The following is an 18,180-nucleotide window of genomic DNA, read 5'->3' on the forward strand; positions in this document are numbered from 1 at the left end:
TTAATTTCTGCTCGCGAGAATGGGGTTTTCTCTGTGTTTTTGCCAATTCTGTCACATTTGGCGGCGAACAAATTAATTTCTGCGCCTACATGCACTAATTGACTCGCATATGGGCGTCTGTCTGATCTGCGGCGGCGTTTAGTAATCCCCAAGAAATACAGGCGGGGGTAGCAAACAGAAAACTGTTCACACAGATGGGAAAGTTACTACTTTTTATACTCTGCTCGAGGGTATTGAATATTTGACGAACTGTTTGTAGTTATTATAAATTTTAACAATCTATATAAACATTTGGGAAATAATATAGCCATTTTGGCTTAATTTTTTCGTCAGTGTTTTGTAAATGCCAGGGAAAGTTTTTATTGAAAAATAAATGTTGGGCTAATCCGCTAATGCTCTTATTTTTTTGTAATATATGAAATACTTGTTTTTAAAGCTAATTAAGGTACAATTTAAGGGGAGATGCAGCGCATTTACATACTACCCAGCTACTTGGTATCAATGCCTGCTCATCTTTCGCTGCCCACACAAAGGCGAACAAAAGACGCTGGCAAGACGCAGCTTGACCTACAAATGGCTTAATAGATAGGAAAAGCCGACACCCTTACACCTGGTTGAATGCCACATGGGTGACATGGAACTTGGGGAGACATGCAACATGGAACCGAAGCAGATCAAGTGCACACGTGAGAACATTCACACATGGACACTGGCACGCAGCAAATGCAAATGGTTAATTAGAAATCAATTGAAACGTATATGTGCTCGTAATTGGCCAACGCCTGCAAACTGCCAACTGCAACTGAGAACCGCCAACTGCGACCCAAATACGCCACCAATTGGATGTGGCATGCAAACTGCGACGACAAACCAGTTTGGACTATGCCCCAGCCCCTGCCCCTGGATCCCCATTCACATTCATAGTCCAACTTCACCAGCTAGAACTTCCCAAAGTTGCATTTTCTCAAGCTCAAATCGAATTTAGAGAAACTTTTATAGTTCTCAAAATTCTTAAAAAAGTTAAAATGTAATTATTTTTAGGAAATTTGTAGATTAAGTTAAACGAAATTTCTTTTTCTGTGGGGATTTTTAGACTCTAGGGTCTAGACTCTTGAAAAATTGCAGTCTGCTCGTAAACACTAGAAAATCCACGCTCATTGACTTCGAAAGCAACAAAAGGTGTTCGTTCAACGAGTTAACTAATCAGCACTTGTGTATGAATGAAGTGTCAAAAGTACTGCCGCCATAATACTATTATTTAACGTCTTTTCCGTATCCATATACTTATTTAACAAGAAACTATGGTTGCTATAGAGTGTAGTGGCTCGACAATGAGATACCTTGCATTTAATTTACCTCCTAGAATGTAATCATATCCCAAAATGTATATATGTATATGCTTCGATCTCTAAATGATGGTATCTTTTAAGATCCTAAGTTTAGTGCTGATGTAAATGCAAGGAAGAATCGCTATTTGTTCTCTACCTGTTATTCTTAGAACTTGTTTGCTGGAAAATTGTAGGAAGTGGTTCTTTTGTAATTCTTCGGTCCGATTCAATGGCAAGCTCACTTGCACTTTTTTTTGTGTTGATCCGATGTTCAGAGACTGTTGTCAGGCAATTTAGCTCACTTCGCAGAAGGTTAGAGGCAACTGACTCTTTGGGCAGCTCTTCGCCTTATCGCCCGCCGCAGGTTTCTCATTTTTATTTGTATTTTTTCCTTGTATTTTATTTTTTATATTTCTGCGGGTCTGGGGTTGAGGTTGCACTCACAGCCGCGTCAATGCACAATTTGCATGCATGTCACGTTCCCTGCAACGATGACGGCTTCGTCACCTGGCCAACGCACAGCCCCCCAGAAGAGCAACAAGAATTTGTACATTTCAGGCAGGAATAGTACAAAAAACAAGCCATACAAGCGGTTCGATTTATCTAAATCCATGTGGAAATACCCTTTTTATGTGAACTTGATATTGCATTAAAAAAATCTTTTAAAATAATCGTTATTAAATATTAATATGATCTGTCTTTTGTGTTTAGTTTTATCACAAGTATTCATAAGTTGTTATTTAACAAGCCACATATTTTTCCTATTAGCTCAACTTTCAAGTCATATAAGTATTCGTTGTTACTTTGTTTTAGTACTCTATTTGTAGCAATCGTGAGCAAAATATTTAACCCGCAGAAAACAAAAATTTTAAACGAAAATGTGGGCAGTCAATTAGGAATCTTTGGCCATGTTTTTGTCGGCTGGCGCCTTGATTTACGATTTTTAAGAATTTCAAAATAGAAAATAAAATGTTTCGATATTATTAATGCAGATCGATTAGTTTATGTTGCGATTCTAAGACAGTAAACAATTCAAACAGAAAGAATACATTCTTTTTACAAATTTTACTTTTCTAAAAACCATTTTTGATTTTCAATGTTCAAAAATATAATTTTCTTAGTGTTTTTTTTGGGTTTGATCCGTTTTGATTTGAAAAATGCCTCCAAAAATGTTTGTAAAACTAAAAAAATTGTTTGAAACTCTATTTTTTGGAGGTTTACATATGTTTTTGACTATTTTTTTCCAGTGAGGGCCTGCTGGTGTTGCATCGGCTGTGAGCAACGCGGCTTTGTGTAAATTGGCAGTGCGTACCAAGGCAACAATAAGAGCTTCTGCATCTGCGAGACTGTGGTCACAGTTCATTGAACCGTTAGAGCACACTTTGCCTTGCCGCAAAGATGCTGAGGAAGATGCATCCCGATGATATGGATGGAGTCCATGTGCCTGTAGATGTTGCACAGACAAAATATGGCACGCTCTCACGATTGTGCGACATTTTCCATTTCGATATATCAACTGATAGTTCAAACATAATTACAAAAACAATACTTATCATAAGGAATAACACTTCGGTTAAGAGCATATTTATGAAATGTTTGTATTTTAGAACTTCAAAATATCCACTAAATATAGATGATGAGTAACGCTAACGAGCATCTATCCATATTTTAAAGATGTGTCAAAAATTGCTGACTTATGCGGAATGCTGACAATTGTATATATATTATTCTAAACAAGAAAAGATGCTAGTTTCAGTAATACGAAGTTTATATACCCTAGGACTTATAAAAAAAGGAATTTGTAGAATACAGTTTTCATAAAACTAACAAAGACGTTGGATTATATTTATATTATAATGTAGTATTATATTATCTTTAACCCAATATTGTGAAATAAATAAATTATATATATAATATTACCTATATAAAAACTAGATACAATCTTGTTAAATTTTTTTTTGGCAATCCAATTTTCTTTAATTCCGCACATCCATTAAAACTCTAGCTTGTCAAAGTCATGTTCCCTTCTCGTTTATTTATTGTTAGTATTTGTTTAGCTTGTTATTGAGCTTATTTTTTTCTATGTGCCCATGCCAATGATTCTGGAGGTGCCTTGGTGGTTCAGACAAACACTTTAGAGCGTGTCAACAGAGGCACCACCGAGCCAGAAAACCGATGCTTTTCAGTGGTTTCGGGGAGGGGTGGTGCTGATGATGATCTGGCAGCGTTGCGAATCGTGAGTTCTGCTTGGGCTGGCCAAATAAATAATCTTGGGGATATTATATCGAGAACTACCAGGGTAAATGATGTCTCATAATATATACATCATATGCTGATAATAATGATATTTCATCGATTTGTATTTGAGGTTTTCAGAACATTGTAATGTTTCAAAGACTACAGCTCCTTTTTTTAAATTGTGAATTTGTAAGTTCCCAAAAAAGTCCCTATTTGCATTCCTTATATACATTTTCATTTGCCACAAAATCTGACCCCAAGGACAAGTCGTTTTGGACTTTGTCCCTCAAGGAGTCTTTTGTATTTATGGCCCTCGAAACGCGATAATCCGTGGGTGGCCGTTGGGTCATCAGACGCACATGTTTGGATCCCCAACTACCCACTTGACCCACATCCTTGAACTCTAAACTGAAAACGCGCTTTCGGCGACCCTTTTTGTGGATAAACACTAAGTGAAATATTTATGAAATCGAGCACAGCAACATGAAACTAAGGCGCAGCCCAGAGAAAATGCATGTGAAGAGGCCGCATTGTTCGTGTGAACATTGTGTTAGCGACATCGAAGGCCAAGAAGGCCAATGCACCAAGTGTTATTACCAATATGCGATGTGTGCCTGCCACATCAAAGCACAATTCAGCGGAAGAGCGGTTGACTGGAGCAGCATTCAAAGGGGGAATCTTCCCCAGGGAGATCATCGCCGCGAAGCCATCGTGAAGACCATTTAAAAATAGCAAATCCAAACGAATCCCAGCGTTTTACGGAGGCTTGTCGCATGTCTCAGTGCCGCCACGATTCGTTTGGAGGCCGAGAACAGAAATACAAATAAATGAAAAGGAAAATCAGCGGGGCGAACGGAAAAACATGTGTCAGCTGCACCGCACACACCGATTTCAAAGCCCATTGCCAATGATGTCCGATGGGCTTGAAGATCGTAAAGAACTAATATTAAGTATTCGTAATGTTTATATGGAGGAATAAGTTAAAATATTTGAAATACCTATGAGAGAACTGAGAGAAGCACAACAATTGCGGTAATACAAATGGTCATATATAGAACTATACAATTATTATACAAAATATCATCGTAAAATTTACAAGCAATAAAATGATATAGTACCTACATTTTAACAAAAGGGTGACAACTTTTTATCTTATACAATGTTCTGTATTGAAGGTTTAAACAAAAAGTTTTAGAGAAATAAACTGGTTTTGCAGGAGAATTATATGTTTATAATCTTATAATCTTCCAAATATTATAGATCCCCACTTTAACATAGTTCATTTAGTTTCTCTGCTGTTTTTCTATCTCATTTATATATTTCATATCCGTTTAATTTCGCATTATTTTATTTTTCAGTGATTTTATTTTGTTGTTTATAGTTTACATAAGAAATTTTCTTATATTGGTTTCAAAATAATATTAATTTTTCTGCATATGTATACTTCTTCCTATTAACCTTTACAAAGTTTTTTTATTTGCCATTTTAATAGACCTATTATACATTACTTTTGCTATAATCTCCTCGAATGCTTAATATTTATAACTTTTGACTATTATCTAGTGAATTTATCTTGGATTTGATATTATATTCTTCTTTCTACGTTAATGATTTCCCTAATCTATCGTTATAAATCCACAATGATCCCCACTTTAATTAACACTTTTTTAAACCATCTACTTCCCATTCCATGATTTTATTTAAATGTTTGTTTAAACCTTAGATACAAGGAACGTATCTTGTAAGTTCAAAAGTATCTTTTAGTTCGATATGGCAAAGGAAATCCCGCAAGGCAAACTTATAAACTCACCCAAAAAGCAACAACGATTGTGTTGCAAGTTGCAAGTTGACTTCTTTGGTTCTTCTTTGGTTCCTGGTTCCGTATCTACCGTTGTTGTTGTTCTTGCTGTAGGCTTAAGATGCATAGATGGAGAAAAAGAGATAAAGATGAAGGGAGAGCGATTTGGAGGAGAGAGTGCGAGGGAGAGAGCAGGAGAGCAGCGGTAATTGAATGTTTGGCTTTTAATTAAGAAGAAGAATTGTGGCACCCACGCCATGTGGGCGGCGGGGGCGTGGCAGCCGCTTATTTTGTTTTCTTCGCCTCGTTCTTCTCTCTCCCTCCCTCTCTCTCCTGCTGCTCTCTCTTTTTGGTTATCTAATCCAAGGGATTGGATTGACCCTTTGGGGCAGGTGACATTTTGTTCGTTTTGTTCATTTTGCGACTCTTATTTTTTTTAGAGGAAGCAACTGCAAAAGCGGAAGTTGTTGTTTTTTGCTGGGGCTGCCAATACGGTTATTGATTTTTTGCGGCAGCTTGTTGTTGCTGCTGCTGCTGCTGCCGTAAGCCGAAAAAAAGGCGTGTGGCAAAGAGACAGAGGAGAAAGGAGGGAGAAAGGCAAGGTGGAGAGAGAGAAGAGGGGAAAAGCCAAAAGAAAAGCGCCGCCTAAGCGCATCCATGGACAACACACACACACACTTGCAGATGGAGAACAGGCGAGAGGAGAGGAAAACGAAGAGGGGGAGCTGGAGTAACAAGAGAGCCGAAAAACGAGTTAAGACGCAAGACAATGCAGATAAAGCCAGCAACAAAAACACGGCCAAGAACAACAACAACAAAAACGTTTGGCGTCGCGGCTCGCTCTTCCTCTTCTTCAGCTGCCACTGCATTCGTATTATGTTTTTGTTTTTTTTTTCTTTACGGAAAACTCGAATTGGAATCTTTACCAGCTGCGTTTTTTAGTTTTCCACCGACACTTCTTAAATGCGCGCGCGCATTTCCCCGACAAAAACGAAAACAAACTTTGTGTGGAAAAACCAACAAACAAAAAAAAAGAACAACACTGGGCACCGAAAAAAAAAGTGTTTAAAATCGTCGCGTTACTCAACGGCTTTCCTCCGCTTTTCCGACGCGTTTTCTTCGGCTTGTTTGGTTTGTTTGGCTTGTTTGGCGTGGTTTGTTTGGCTCTCGATTCGATTCGATGCGATTCGTTTCGTTCCGACTCGACTCGGTTCTCGGTTCGGTCTGTTCTGCTGTTGGGTAGTGAGGTGTTTCATTCGATGTTTTTTGAAAAACATCGAAAACCATCGATGTCTGCAAACATCGATGATTCTGATTACGTAGCTACGCAACGAACAACTTACAACAACAACACCAAACACAACGTAGTGTCGGCAAAGCTCTTTGCAGATATCGATACCCAGGGCGACCATCGATGGTTTCAGCTGACTAAATAGTTCAAATGAAAGCTTTTTCTAACCGAAATGATTGAAGATCTAACAAATATGGTAAAGTGCTAGAATTTTAAACAGTGGCATAAGAACTAACTAAGTATCTATATGTAAAATGTATATTATTTAATATTTAAACATTTTTCAAAATGTAATTTCTTAAATTTTACCCACTTTTGTAAATGGTTTATTTTTTATGTTTATTGAAACGCAGTGATTGGTTTCAAATGTACGAGTATATATTAATAGTTATATAGTATTTAAGCTTTGCGTTGGATATTTTTGAATTTCGCTATTCTACCGCCGAAAAATTTTTTTTCTTAAATGTTAACGTTTAATAACCAATGCTCAAAATATGAAAAATATGCAATATATGTAATTAAGCTATGATTAGTTGATTCGAACAACAAGATCAAATTGTAAAAACAAACTGTTATAGTCCGTTAAATGTTTGTATTTTTGTTTTTATCTGCAAAATATTTCACTACTGATGTTGTGAAATTTTTAGCTAAAGTTAAGTTGAGAAAAATGCAATAAACGTTTGCTTGTGGTGGCCATTTTAAATTGAACTTTCAAATAATAATTAAAATCATATTTTTAATAAAAAATGCAGAAACCGTTATGATACTTTAAAAATAAGATTAAAAATAAATTTTGTTTGCCAAAGATCGGTTGAAAGACTATCGAGATTTTGCCAGCTCTAGCGCGCAACGAAAGCTTCAACTTTAAAAATTCAAAACGGTTTAATTAGAGTGAACCAAAACTCAATTTTTAGTAGCCCTTACCTTGACTTATCGTTTAAATTATAAATTTTTGTGAAAAGTTAAAAAGTCTACCCTCTCTTCATGTCACCCATGATTAGGTTTAAAAAAAGGTGAACCAAAACTGCACCTTTAATACGCATAACTTATTTAATTTTATCCCAATTTCCATACCAGAACCCGAAATAAAACAATTGGTTTTGTATAATACACTTCATATATTCTTTATGCAGGTATTAATACATGTATGCAAGTATTTAACACTCAGTGGCGCACTCAGAAGAAGACTGGAGGGTTCTGGCCACATAATATTTCAAATTACTCCATAAACTATTATTGCTTAAGGTATTTTCTTCGCCATTTTCCACCAAACCCTGCCTTCTTATTCTGCGCACGCCACATTTACCATAATTTGTACAATCGTATGTATTTTTTTTGTGGGTTTTTGTAAATCTTCTTGCTGAATGTTTAGCTCATACACACTAAAACTATTAAACTGATTTCGTTTGTTGACTAGCATTTAGTTATTTGCTTTTTGTAAACAGCATAAAATGTAACTTTCTTATTTATGTATATGCCTCTAAGTAAACTAAATTATTGCACATTTTATTTAGGATTAGAACATAGTTTGCCACACGTGCCTGAGTGCGTTGGTGTGGATTTAAAAGATTCCTGCGGGCTGATCGGATCCGTCTGGATTGATGTCTTTAATGATATGTACGCTACGTTTTTGACTAATTGGATTCAAGAGTTAAGATCGATGCCCGAATACTCATAGAGTAAAATTTTGCCATAATTCATAGTAAATATAGTTGCAGTGATGGGTTCTGCCTTTGCCTGCACTCGAAAGTGAAAAACGTAACGCTTTCGAATCTTGTGAAAGATGTTTCTAAAAAATATGACAAACTTTGAATTTTCGATTTAAGGGGCTATCTTTTTTCTATATAAAACATCTAAACATCTTTTAACGTATAAAACAAAGTTAATATTTCGCATTCCTTAAAAATTTTGGAACTGCAAAACATATATGGATTTCACATAACATAGATTTGAACAACATTACGAATATTAAGTTGAAAATGTACTTTTCCCATCACTGCATTTTTTGAGTGTGAGTGAAAGTGAGGGCGTTTTGGTGTTTATCTAAGTGTAGGGTATCTCGCTGTCGGTTCAAAACAGCAAGGCTCCAACCACATTAAGTGCCTGATGGTGTTGCTTTTGTTGTTGCTGCTGCTGTTGTTGCTGTTGTTGTTGTTGTTGTTGTTGGTGGTGTGTGTGATACATGCTTGTGGTTGTTGTTGGCGATTTGAGTTCTTCCACTATAATGGCACCATTCTCATCCACCAAGTGATTTAATAGTAAATTCTCAACCTGCTCATCGGACAGTAGCTCTTTAGGCTCTGAAGATCTGTAAAGTTAGGTTAGTTCTCATGTAGTAGCTTCACTTTTGGGGAGTTAAAAGAACACAAAACGGTGACTCGACAGAAATAAGTATGATTTAAAGTGGTTGATGGATAGGTACATTGCAATTACAAGGGCTAACATGTAAAACAAATACAGTCGAGTTTCTTCCGACTAAAAACAACCCAGTACTCAGTTTAATTGCTATAAATAGGTTATGTTAGTTAGGTAATGTTTCAAGAACTTATAGGATCTTAGAGGGTTTATGACAGTATATATACGTTATGAAATAATATGATCTTTCAATATTAGCTCTTCTATAAGAATTTTTACTTTGGAATAATAATCAGTAAACAGAACTTCATTGGAAACAATCATGTTGATATCTATGAAGAAACCTAATACAGTGATTTTAACTCAAATACAGTAAACTCAAAAGCTAGAGTACTGTGTTCTCAAAAAAAAAGTAACATTCAATTAGACAGAGAGGGTGATATGTGGATGACTCAGCTTAGAGGGAGAAAGCAATGTTTTGGATAGATAGCGATTTAAGACTAAGGTTAATGAGAGGAAAAGTTACGAACTAAAAACACAACAGATATTTCTCGATTTTGGTTTTTGCGTTTTGAGCAGTACATACAGAATTTGTGGTTAAAAGCGAGTGTGCGTTCGTGCTTGTTGTTGTTGTAGTTGTTGTTGTTGTTCTTGATGTTGCTGTAGTTGTTGTTTGATTTTGATTTTAGTTGATGTTGTTGTTGCAGTTAGTGGTGAAAGTTATATTGAGTGAGAATCAAAGTAGCAAAAGCAGAGACCAAATCAAAGCAGCCAATTATTCGTATTAGTATTATCATTAGTAGGTATTAAAATTTAGCAGTTGTTGGTTGTAGTTGTTTTTTTTTTTGGTAGGTTGGATTAGATGGGTGCAAAAATATTGCGCTGATCATCGCTGTTTCGGTTGGGTATTACAAATACATATAAATATATAATATATATTTCGATATTCAAATTGAAATTCAAATTCGGTTTCTGATACGGATTCGGATTCTGATACGGATTTCTGATACGGATTCAAATGAGCTTGGTGAGGCGGCTCTGCAGCGAGTTGAGCAGACTGCGACCGCCACCCCTGGGCCCATTACCGTCTACTGACCTGCTGAAGAGGAAAAAGTCACCGGCACCGCCGCCACCGGAGGATGCACCTCCTCCTCCTCCTCTTCCATCTCCTCCTCCTACGCCGCCGAAGGAGCCACCACTGCCTCCGCCGCTGGACACTGCCAACGAGTCCGTCGCGCCGCCCAGCAGCGCCTCGCCCTCGGCTCCACCACATCCATCGCCGCCCATCTCCGATTCGCTGTTGCGCCGCTCCAGGCTGCGTCCCACCTTCTGGAACCCGTAGCTAAACACATCCTTCACCTTGTCACCGGCATCGATCAGCAGGTCCAGGCTCTGCCGCCGTCCGCTGCCCTTGAAGCTATTCGAGCGGGACAGCCACTGGCTGAGGCTCTGCTTCCGGCTCATTTGCTGACCAACTCCTCCTCCGCCGCCTCCTCCACTGGAGGCACTGCTGTCATCCTGAAATATCGTCGTGCAGGTGACCTTACGCTTTGGCTCATCGGACGACGAGGTCGAGTGCTGCGACTGGGCATCCGCATCCAGATGGTTCCGCCCCAGACCCAGTCCCAGGCCGCCGGCCATGCCGCCCGTGCTCTCCAGGCCCTGCTGCTCGAGGAGCGACTGATTCGAGTAGCTGGAACTGGTGCTATCCGAATGCGATAGCCGGATCTCCGTCCACTGTTCGATATCGTTGTCCGCCGGCGCTCCGCCGGCCGATGTCGAGACGGAAGCGGATCCCGAGGCCAGGGAACCGCTGCCCGACTTCACCTCGTAGGGGGCATGCAGGCCCAGCGGCCCCAGACCGGCCTCCCCATCCGCGGCACCGGTGCTGGCCGACTTGTGCATGCCGCCGGCCAGTTTCTGGGGGAAGGTGAGCACCGCCTCGAAGTCGGTCAGCAGATGGGGGCACTCGTGGTGGCCCAGGCGATCCGGCATGCGCAGGTACTCCTCCTCCTCCTCCTCCTCCTCGGCCTCCAAATCCGCCCCCTTTTGCGACGAGGGTGCGCCCTGAGGGGAGCTCCTTTCCTGGCCCGCCGACAATGTGTCCACCACGTCCACCTGGCGCAACATGGCCTCGTAGTTAAGCAGGTTGTTGCGCTGCTGGCGCTGCCGGTGGATGTCCTCGGAGATCTGCTCCAGGTTCTTCAGCGCCTCGTTGTACGTTAGCTTCGCCGCACTGACCTTCGCCTCCAGCTCGTTGACCCGCGTCTTCTGGGCCTTCAGCAGTCCATTGTAGTTCGCCCGCGTCTCGTAGTACGGCCTGTTCGATATGATATCGAGGAATGGAATGCAATGGAATGGGATCGGATTGGATGCCATCGGTTGGGATTAGTGGTGCTGCCGGTTACTTGGAGCCAAATCGGCGATACTCACGAACAGAGGGTACAATACAAAGCGTGCATAATGCTAAAATATCTCAACAAAAGTAAATTGCGCTTGAGCTGCAATCTAAAAGAAGGAAAAAAAGAACGGAAGAGAGAGCAGTCCGCCGGGAAAATACGGAGCCAAGAACAAAATAAAAAGGTATAAACAAATTAGAATTAAATAAACGAGGAGAAAACTTAAAAGTTAAGATAAACTAAATGAAAAACAATAAAAGCTTAACCTCGGCAATGGGCCGAAATTCATAACTCCAGACAATTTGGGATATTTTGGGTACCTTACTTATCTTATTTTTGTGATTAAAAATATTTTGTTAACAATGATTTCATGGTTTCCTTAAATTCTAACTTTTATACTAAGTTTCAGTGCCTTTAGTCTTGAGAAATGGATTAAATTTTTAATTAAAAATCGAATTAATGTTATAATTATATAACTGAGGCTACCTTCAAATGCCTGTTTATATGAAAATATTCGGATTCCTCTTTTAAGATAAAGTATATAATGTTAAAATTATAAAAATAAACTATATATGGAAAATAAATATACATAACATTTCTTTTTAAGCCTGGTATTACTATGCATTATTAAACTATGCCCATATCAACAATTTGGAATATGATATCATATCATATCATATTTCCGATGATGAGAGGAACACATTTTTAAAGACTATACTTTGGTTTTGAAATTGTAGACCGGGAGTAGAAAGTTTTCTGGGTCACCAGAACTGGTTTTTCTGAGACACCTTCGAGTAAATTGACCTAGTTACCCTCTCCCCCTTTTGGTTATCCAAAAGGACACCCCTTGGACGTTACCTGGAGGCCCTGAGCGCCTGCTTGAGCTGGCCCTGGAGCTTGCCGACCCGGTTGTTGGCCACCTCCAGCTTCAGCTGGCACATCTTGAGGGCGTTGCGGGTGTCGGTGACCTCCAGCTGGGACTGGTTGACCTTGCTGGCGGCATGGCTGAGCATCTCCTGGCAGGCGGTGTCCAGCGTCGACTTCTCGCCCAGGCCCTGCTCGGCCAGGTAGACCATCTCCTTGGCGGCGGCATGGATGGACTTGGCCTTCTCGTGGTTGGCGGCCGCCAGCTGTGTTTCCTTGGCCAGCTGGGCGGCATAGATGCGGGACTCGTAGTAGGGCTTGGCGGCATCGATGGAGTTGCCCAGCTTGTGGGCGGCGGCCTTGATCCGCACCACACTCTCGGCCAGCAGGCGCTTGAACTCGCACTTGGCCTCCTGCTTTCCCGGGGGGATGGATTGGATGGTTGATGGAGATGGCAAGCAATACGGGTTTATAACTGGGGTAACTGGGGAAAAATCAATACTCGCCCACTCACATCGAGCTCCACCTCGTAGCGGTTGATGTTGTCCGTGGCGGAGTTCAGCTTCTCCAGCTCCACCTGCGGGTCAGCCAAGGATCAGTTTGGGGTCTATAGTGCACTTAAGATAGCTAGATATATAGGGGGTATCCCACCTGAACCCTCGGATCCACGGGCGTGTTGCTTTCCGTTGACATGGCTGCTGATTCTTGGGGATCCCGCGATTTCACCGTGGCGTGCTGTGGATGCAGTGCAGCAATGGGGGGCAGCGGGTCTGTTCAGCGGGTCAGTTTCTGGTGCCAATTCGATTCGATTCCATTTCCACGGCAAATCGAAAGTGGCCAAGCAAATCGCAAATCAATTGGAATTGGGGATTGGATGCGAGCTTTTGCAGCGTTTGTTGTTGCGCAGTTTTGGCCAGCAGGAAAAGCTCCCGTCAGCTGCTCGGTGCCGTTACTAGGTGAAACTATCGATTACCTTTTGTTATCGGAAGTATTTCAAATTATGTATATAATTAAAGCGCATATTGTTGGATTATAATATATAATTTTTAAAATAAAACAATGATTTTTATTTTAAAAAAGTATAATAAAAGTTATTTGATTTTATTTAGTAAAAAGTTATTTTGAAATTGTTAAAAAAAACAAATTAAAAATATAACTAATTTATTAATTTGTTTTATACAAATTATAGATGTAACTTATAATATTCAAATATGTGATCTCTGAAATGGTTAATCATAGGAATGGTTTTAATGGAAAATCTAACACACTATATATAAATAAACTGATATTTAAAAATATATTAAAACCACCGCCATAAGAATGGAAACTTACTTTTATTTAAGAAGGGTATTAAAAAGGCTCCTTGTACACTTGTATAAAAATTGATTGAAATATTTATACAAAAAGATAAGCTTATAATTATTAAAAACATAATAGATACATTTAAAAGTTCCCAAGGACTTACTATCGAAACTAAAAGCTTGATGGTATTTGGCAGGCCCAAATCTCCGATACATCTGTGTTATCGTTATCGTTAACCCAGCTGCTGGCCATAAAGGAAGTTCACCCAAATAAAAATAAACCGATCCGATCCCAGCGGAGATGCAGTCGCGCAGCAAGTCCGAGATGAAGCCTATAAGAAAGGAGATCCTCAATCCGGGCAACAGCTACATCGAGCTGACCCCGGGCACCAGGGTGAGTCTCCAGATCCGCAGGAAGTGCAACTTTTGCAGCAGGAGCAGCAAATAGCTGGGGGAAATTGGGCCAAGGACATTCCTCGGTGGGTGGTGCATCTACCTACCTATTCTCATAGCCCCTTTCCTCTTTAACCCCTTTCAGGTGAAGTTCCACTTCCAGACGCGCAGGGCCGGCGACACTCGCATCATCGACGACAGCCGCAAGATGGAGAAGCCCATGGAGCTGGTGCTGGGCAAGAAGTTCAAGCTGGAGGTCTGGGAGCTGATTGTCCAGCAGATGTCCCTCAACGAGGTGGCCAAGTTCACCGTGCACAAGTCGGTAAGATATTGGTTAGAGTTCCCAGCTGTAATCCGATCCCGATTGACCTACTTTTCCTGCTGCTTCCCCACACAGCTCTGCGCCCAGTATCCGTTCATATCGAAAACGCTGCGCGACATTGGCAAGAAGCCCGAGGAGCGACGCCACTGCTGCGGCATGACGCTGCAGAACGAGGGCATTGGTTACCCCGATCTCGACGAGCTGCTCCAGAATCCCTCCGAGCTGGAGTTCATCATCGAGCTGATCTCCATCGAGCTGCCCGAGCAGTACGAGAAGGAGCGCTGGCAGATGTCCGATGACGAGAAAATGCTGGCCACTAGCACGCTGCGCGAGCGTGGCAACAATTTCTACAAGGCCAGCAGGTTCACGGAGGCGGAGACCTGCTACCGCGAGGCCGTGGGCATTGTGGAGCAGCTGATGCTGAAGGAGAAGCCCCACGACGAGGAGTGGCAGGAGCTGGCGGCCATCAAGACGCCGCTGCTGCTCAACTATGCGCAATGTCGGCTGATAGCTGGCGACTACTATGCCGTGATCGAGCACTGCAACGAGGTGCTCACCCTGGATCCGCGCAATGTGAAGGCCCTATTCCGGCGGGCCAAGGCTCATGCTGGCGCCTGGAATCCGGCGCAGGCACGTCGCGATTTTCTGGACGCTCTGGCCCTAGATGCCACCCTTAAGACGACCGTGTCAAAGGAGCTGAAGTCCATTGAGGATCAGCAGCAGGCCCGTAACGTCCAGGATCGCATTCACATGCAGAAGCTCTTCTAGAACATAAGTTGCGTCAACGTGCTGCTCATGCTGCTTGTCTATTGGAGCAGCTACCTGCAGCGCTAGCAGTACCTGTCCCTGCCCCCCATCCTGTTGCTGGCCGTCAGCTTTGCCCACGGCCTCGTGCTGCTCTGCTCGCTGGCCAATCTATTCCTCTGCTGCTGGACGCTCAAGAAGCTGCTGCGGGCACTGCGGCTGGCCAGCCGGTGACCAGAGGCAAGAGATCAACACAATCAACTTAGGTACCACCTCATTCTGTGAGAGCTGCATTTCGGAACACTATACACTATATACTATACTATACTCATCCCTCGCCTCGAATCACGTTCATTTTCCACGATGTAGGCTAAAATCTCGAAGTATATTGTAAATGTAACATCCAGATGGATGATGATGATGTATACATGGAGTGTAAGATGTTGTTCACGTAGCGTTTACCAAAACAGGAATCAAATGTCCATAGTCGTATGTGTATGTTTGTATAATGTTTATCCACATATGCGATATTTACCCGTAGCTAGAATCTACTCTAAGTCTAGACAAATTCTATATAAGATGTAATAAATGTGCTTGATGCTGTCTAATTGTTAAATGTAGTATGCGATAAGAATGCGTAATAATATGCATTAGCATAAGGTATTAAATTGTGTAAAATAAATGTGTGTACCCTTCTCAACTGACAGCAATTTGTTCTAAACTTTTTTAGGGGTTTTAAAAGATAAATAATATTGGGTTGAGATATCGTTTGCGGTTGGTGGTTAGCTGACCGACATAAAATTATCGCCTTAACCATGTTGAAATACTTGCCAAGATAAACTTTTATATGGCACATGGGTTTAGAAAAGAATGTAATATAATTCAGCAAAATTATGGTCTTTTAAATATTTAAATTCAAAATTTAATCCATTCATTCCATATTTAAGTCGTTAAATTTATAGGGCTATGGTTAACTGATGAGGAATATACATATATCTTCATATAGTTCTTTACATCTCAATTTTCATACCATATCAAGTAAAATTTAAACATATATCTCCTTAGTATCTAAATATCAATAGTATGCCTCTCCAGATCTCGAAGTTCCTACGGTTTTCACCACATAACCTTGACTTTTATAAATTACCAGGGTTACACATCACCCTAATATTTAAATAACAACACCGAAACCACATTTTAATATTAAGTTCGATTTACTAATTAAAAATCACGATTAAGCGGCATCGTTAACGATTAATATACACAATAAATACACGAAGATTACGGGCTAGGAAAATCTTTGGAGACCATTAAGTATGTGGATCCGTACGGCGGGCCTACAGCCGCCACAGCCGGCTGCTGTTGCCCCCGGTGGCGCCCTCGGCCTCGCCGCGCAGCTTGTTGTCGTCGGTGCGCCAGACGAAGGGCTCCAGCCGGTCCTCGTCGTCCAGGAAGTTGTTGATCGCCTCCAGGCTGGCAATGTTCTCGTGCAGCAGCGAATTGCAGCGGCTCAGCTGATGCGACACGCTGCGTATCTTGGCGAACTGCTCGGCGTACGAGGCGTACGTCTTCTGCATGTCCACGAATCCGGCGAAGAGTGTGGTGATCGAATTGCTCACCACCTTGGTGCGCTCGACCAGGTGATTCTGTTCGCTGGCCACATAGCTGGCGCACAGATTCAGATGCGTCTGCATGCGGGCACATATGTTCACCAAATGCTGCGAGTGCAGCCGCTCCAGAATCTCCGCATCTCGCGTATAGGTGGCCGAGGCTATGGACTCCCTGAGCACGGGCAGGAACTGCGGAATGTTGCGCAACCGGGCCAAGTCAAGATCCACATCCTCGCCAGCATCGCTGGCACCGGGACGCACTATCACAATGTTGTGACTGGAGGCGGTGGACTGCGGTCGCTTGGGTTTGATGGCACTGGTGATGCCGCCGGGATGCGACTTCCTGGCTGCCGCCCGGCTGGCGCTGCTCTGCTGCAGCATGTGCGCCGGCTTGCTGCGAATCTTGGGCGAGTCGCCGATGGGCCGATCCGTGTAGGAGACATATGGCAGGTCGGAGCAGACGCTCAGCGGCGGCGAGGGCGGTCGGCTCAGCTCGGAGCCGCCGGGCGAGGCTGCCTCGGCGATGATCTGCTTGCTAGCTATCACTATGCTGGCCCCGGGTGCTGCTCCCACCGCTGGGTTGCCAGGCAATCCTCCAATTCCAACTCCTCCTGCCGTCTGCTGACGATGCCCGACTCCACGTCGCTTGTTGGCCGCCGCCGTGGCCGCCAGCATCATGGTGCTGCCATCGCCGAGGGCTCCTGGCCCGCCGGCCTGGCCAATACCCAGCGGCTGGCGCCCATCGAAGATCTCGTGGCCATCGGCCTCTGCCCGCTGCTGCGAGTGCTCGGCGCCCATTTATCGATCCGATTGCTGCGCGTCCCCAACTGCAAATCCTCGACGGTTGCTCCTTGGTCGCTGGCGGGGTCACTGCTGCTCTCCTTGGCCCACCTGCTGCGTCATTTCCAGCGGTCAGAGGCTGGTTATTCACTCCCAAAAACAAATCGATGCCAAAGCCTCGCAAGAAATCCAATCCCAACAAAGTCCCAATAAGAAAATAAAGTACTTCCAATTGCCAGGGCGGAACGCACTAGTGCGTTTCTTTGGCTTCGAAAAAATACCACTGGTATTAAATACCAATTATGAGACATACCCACTGCAGCAAATATCTATACATTTTACATAGAGGTTATTCCCATAAAAGTTAAATGTATTTTCAAAATTAAAAATATTTACTTTTAAAAAATATATATGTGATTGCGATGAACTATCATAGTTTAGTAGTTTTATAATTATTAAAGCTAAGATGATAAACCATTTGTTGGTACTTCAAAGTTTATATTAACTTAAATAACAAATATAATATATAAAAAATCCTATATCAACAATTTTTACATTATTTATAAAAAAAATTTGAAAAACGTTAAACAACATTTTAAAATGTCTGAAATTTAGAGCTTGTTTATCATAATATATTCAACAAGTTTGAATTTTAAATTTAGTCAATAATATATTATTCATAATTACCAAGACCTCAAGAACCCTTAGTAGTAGGGTATAGAAATGTAAAATAGATAACGAAAATGATTTCTGATTG

The 18,180-nt window shown here is 41.8% G+C and overlaps 4 protein-coding genes across 15 annotated transcripts in view; 1 reads left to right on the plus strand and 3 right to left on the minus strand.

The window, feature by feature from the left end:
- Positions 1–6,601, minus strand: part of rut (adenylate cyclase rutabaga) — a 38,493-nt gene extending 31,892 nt beyond the window's left edge. For 7 of the 11 annotated variants that reach the window (XM_017069786.4, XM_017069781.4, XM_065868279.2 and 4 more), the window contains exons 1-2: positions 6,291–6,600; positions 5,377–5,479 (exon numbers count right to left, since the gene is read on the minus strand). The gene's annotated coding sequence lies outside the window, so the exon portion shown is untranslated. Of the gene's footprint in view, positions 1–5,376; positions 5,480–6,290 lie in introns of all 11 variants that reach the window. The other 4 variants (XM_065868278.2, XM_065868275.2, XM_017069779.4 and 1 more) reach the window with 1 other exon arrangement.
- Positions 6,602–7,749: 1,148 nt separating this feature from the next.
- LOC108006327 (keratin, type I cytoskeletal 9) lies at positions 7,750–13,186 on the minus strand. 2 transcript variants are annotated; one of them, XM_017069827.4, is made up of 6 exons: positions 12,925–13,186; positions 12,788–12,850; positions 12,268–12,686; positions 11,444–11,518; positions 10,107–11,330; positions 7,750–8,963 (listed from the first exon to the last, which is right to left on the minus strand). In XM_017069827.4, exons 1-6 carry the CDS (start codon positions 12,964–12,966, stop codon positions 8,726–8,728), a joined length of 2,061 nt encoding a protein of 686 aa, XP_016925316.2. In that variant the 5' UTR covers positions 12,967–13,186; the 3' UTR covers positions 7,750–8,725. The 2 variants fall into 2 exon arrangements, with proteins under 2 accessions (XP_016925316.2, XP_016925318.2); XM_017069829.4 differs by lacking the exon at positions 11,444–11,518 and having other exon boundaries at positions 12,925–13,185.
- Positions 13,187–13,803: 617 nt separating this feature from the next.
- Positions 13,804–15,737, plus strand: LOC108006271 (AH receptor-interacting protein). The gene is made up of 3 exons (XM_017069720.4): positions 13,804–13,968; positions 14,113–14,289; positions 14,365–15,737. Exons 1-3 carry the CDS (start codon positions 13,876–13,878, stop codon positions 15,055–15,057), a joined length of 963 nt encoding a protein of 320 aa, XP_016925209.1. The 5' UTR covers positions 13,804–13,875; the 3' UTR covers positions 15,058–15,737.
- A 491-nt stretch (positions 15,738–16,228) lies between these two features.
- On the minus strand, positions 16,229–17,654 carry BORCS5 (BLOC-1 related complex subunit 5). The gene has a single exon (XM_017069708.4). The coding sequence runs from the start codon at positions 17,439–17,441 to the stop codon at positions 16,371–16,373; it is 1,071 nt and encodes a 356-aa protein (XP_016925197.3). The 5' UTR covers positions 17,442–17,654; the 3' UTR covers positions 16,229–16,370.
- Positions 17,655–18,180: the final 526 nt, after the last annotated feature.

The sequence above is a fragment of the Drosophila suzukii genome, chromosome X, assembly GCF_043229965.1.
Source record: "Drosophila suzukii chromosome X, CBGP_Dsuzu_IsoJpt1.0, whole genome shotgun sequence".
In the NCBI taxonomy this organism is placed as follows: Eukaryota; Metazoa; Arthropoda; class Insecta; order Diptera; family Drosophilidae; genus Drosophila; species Drosophila suzukii.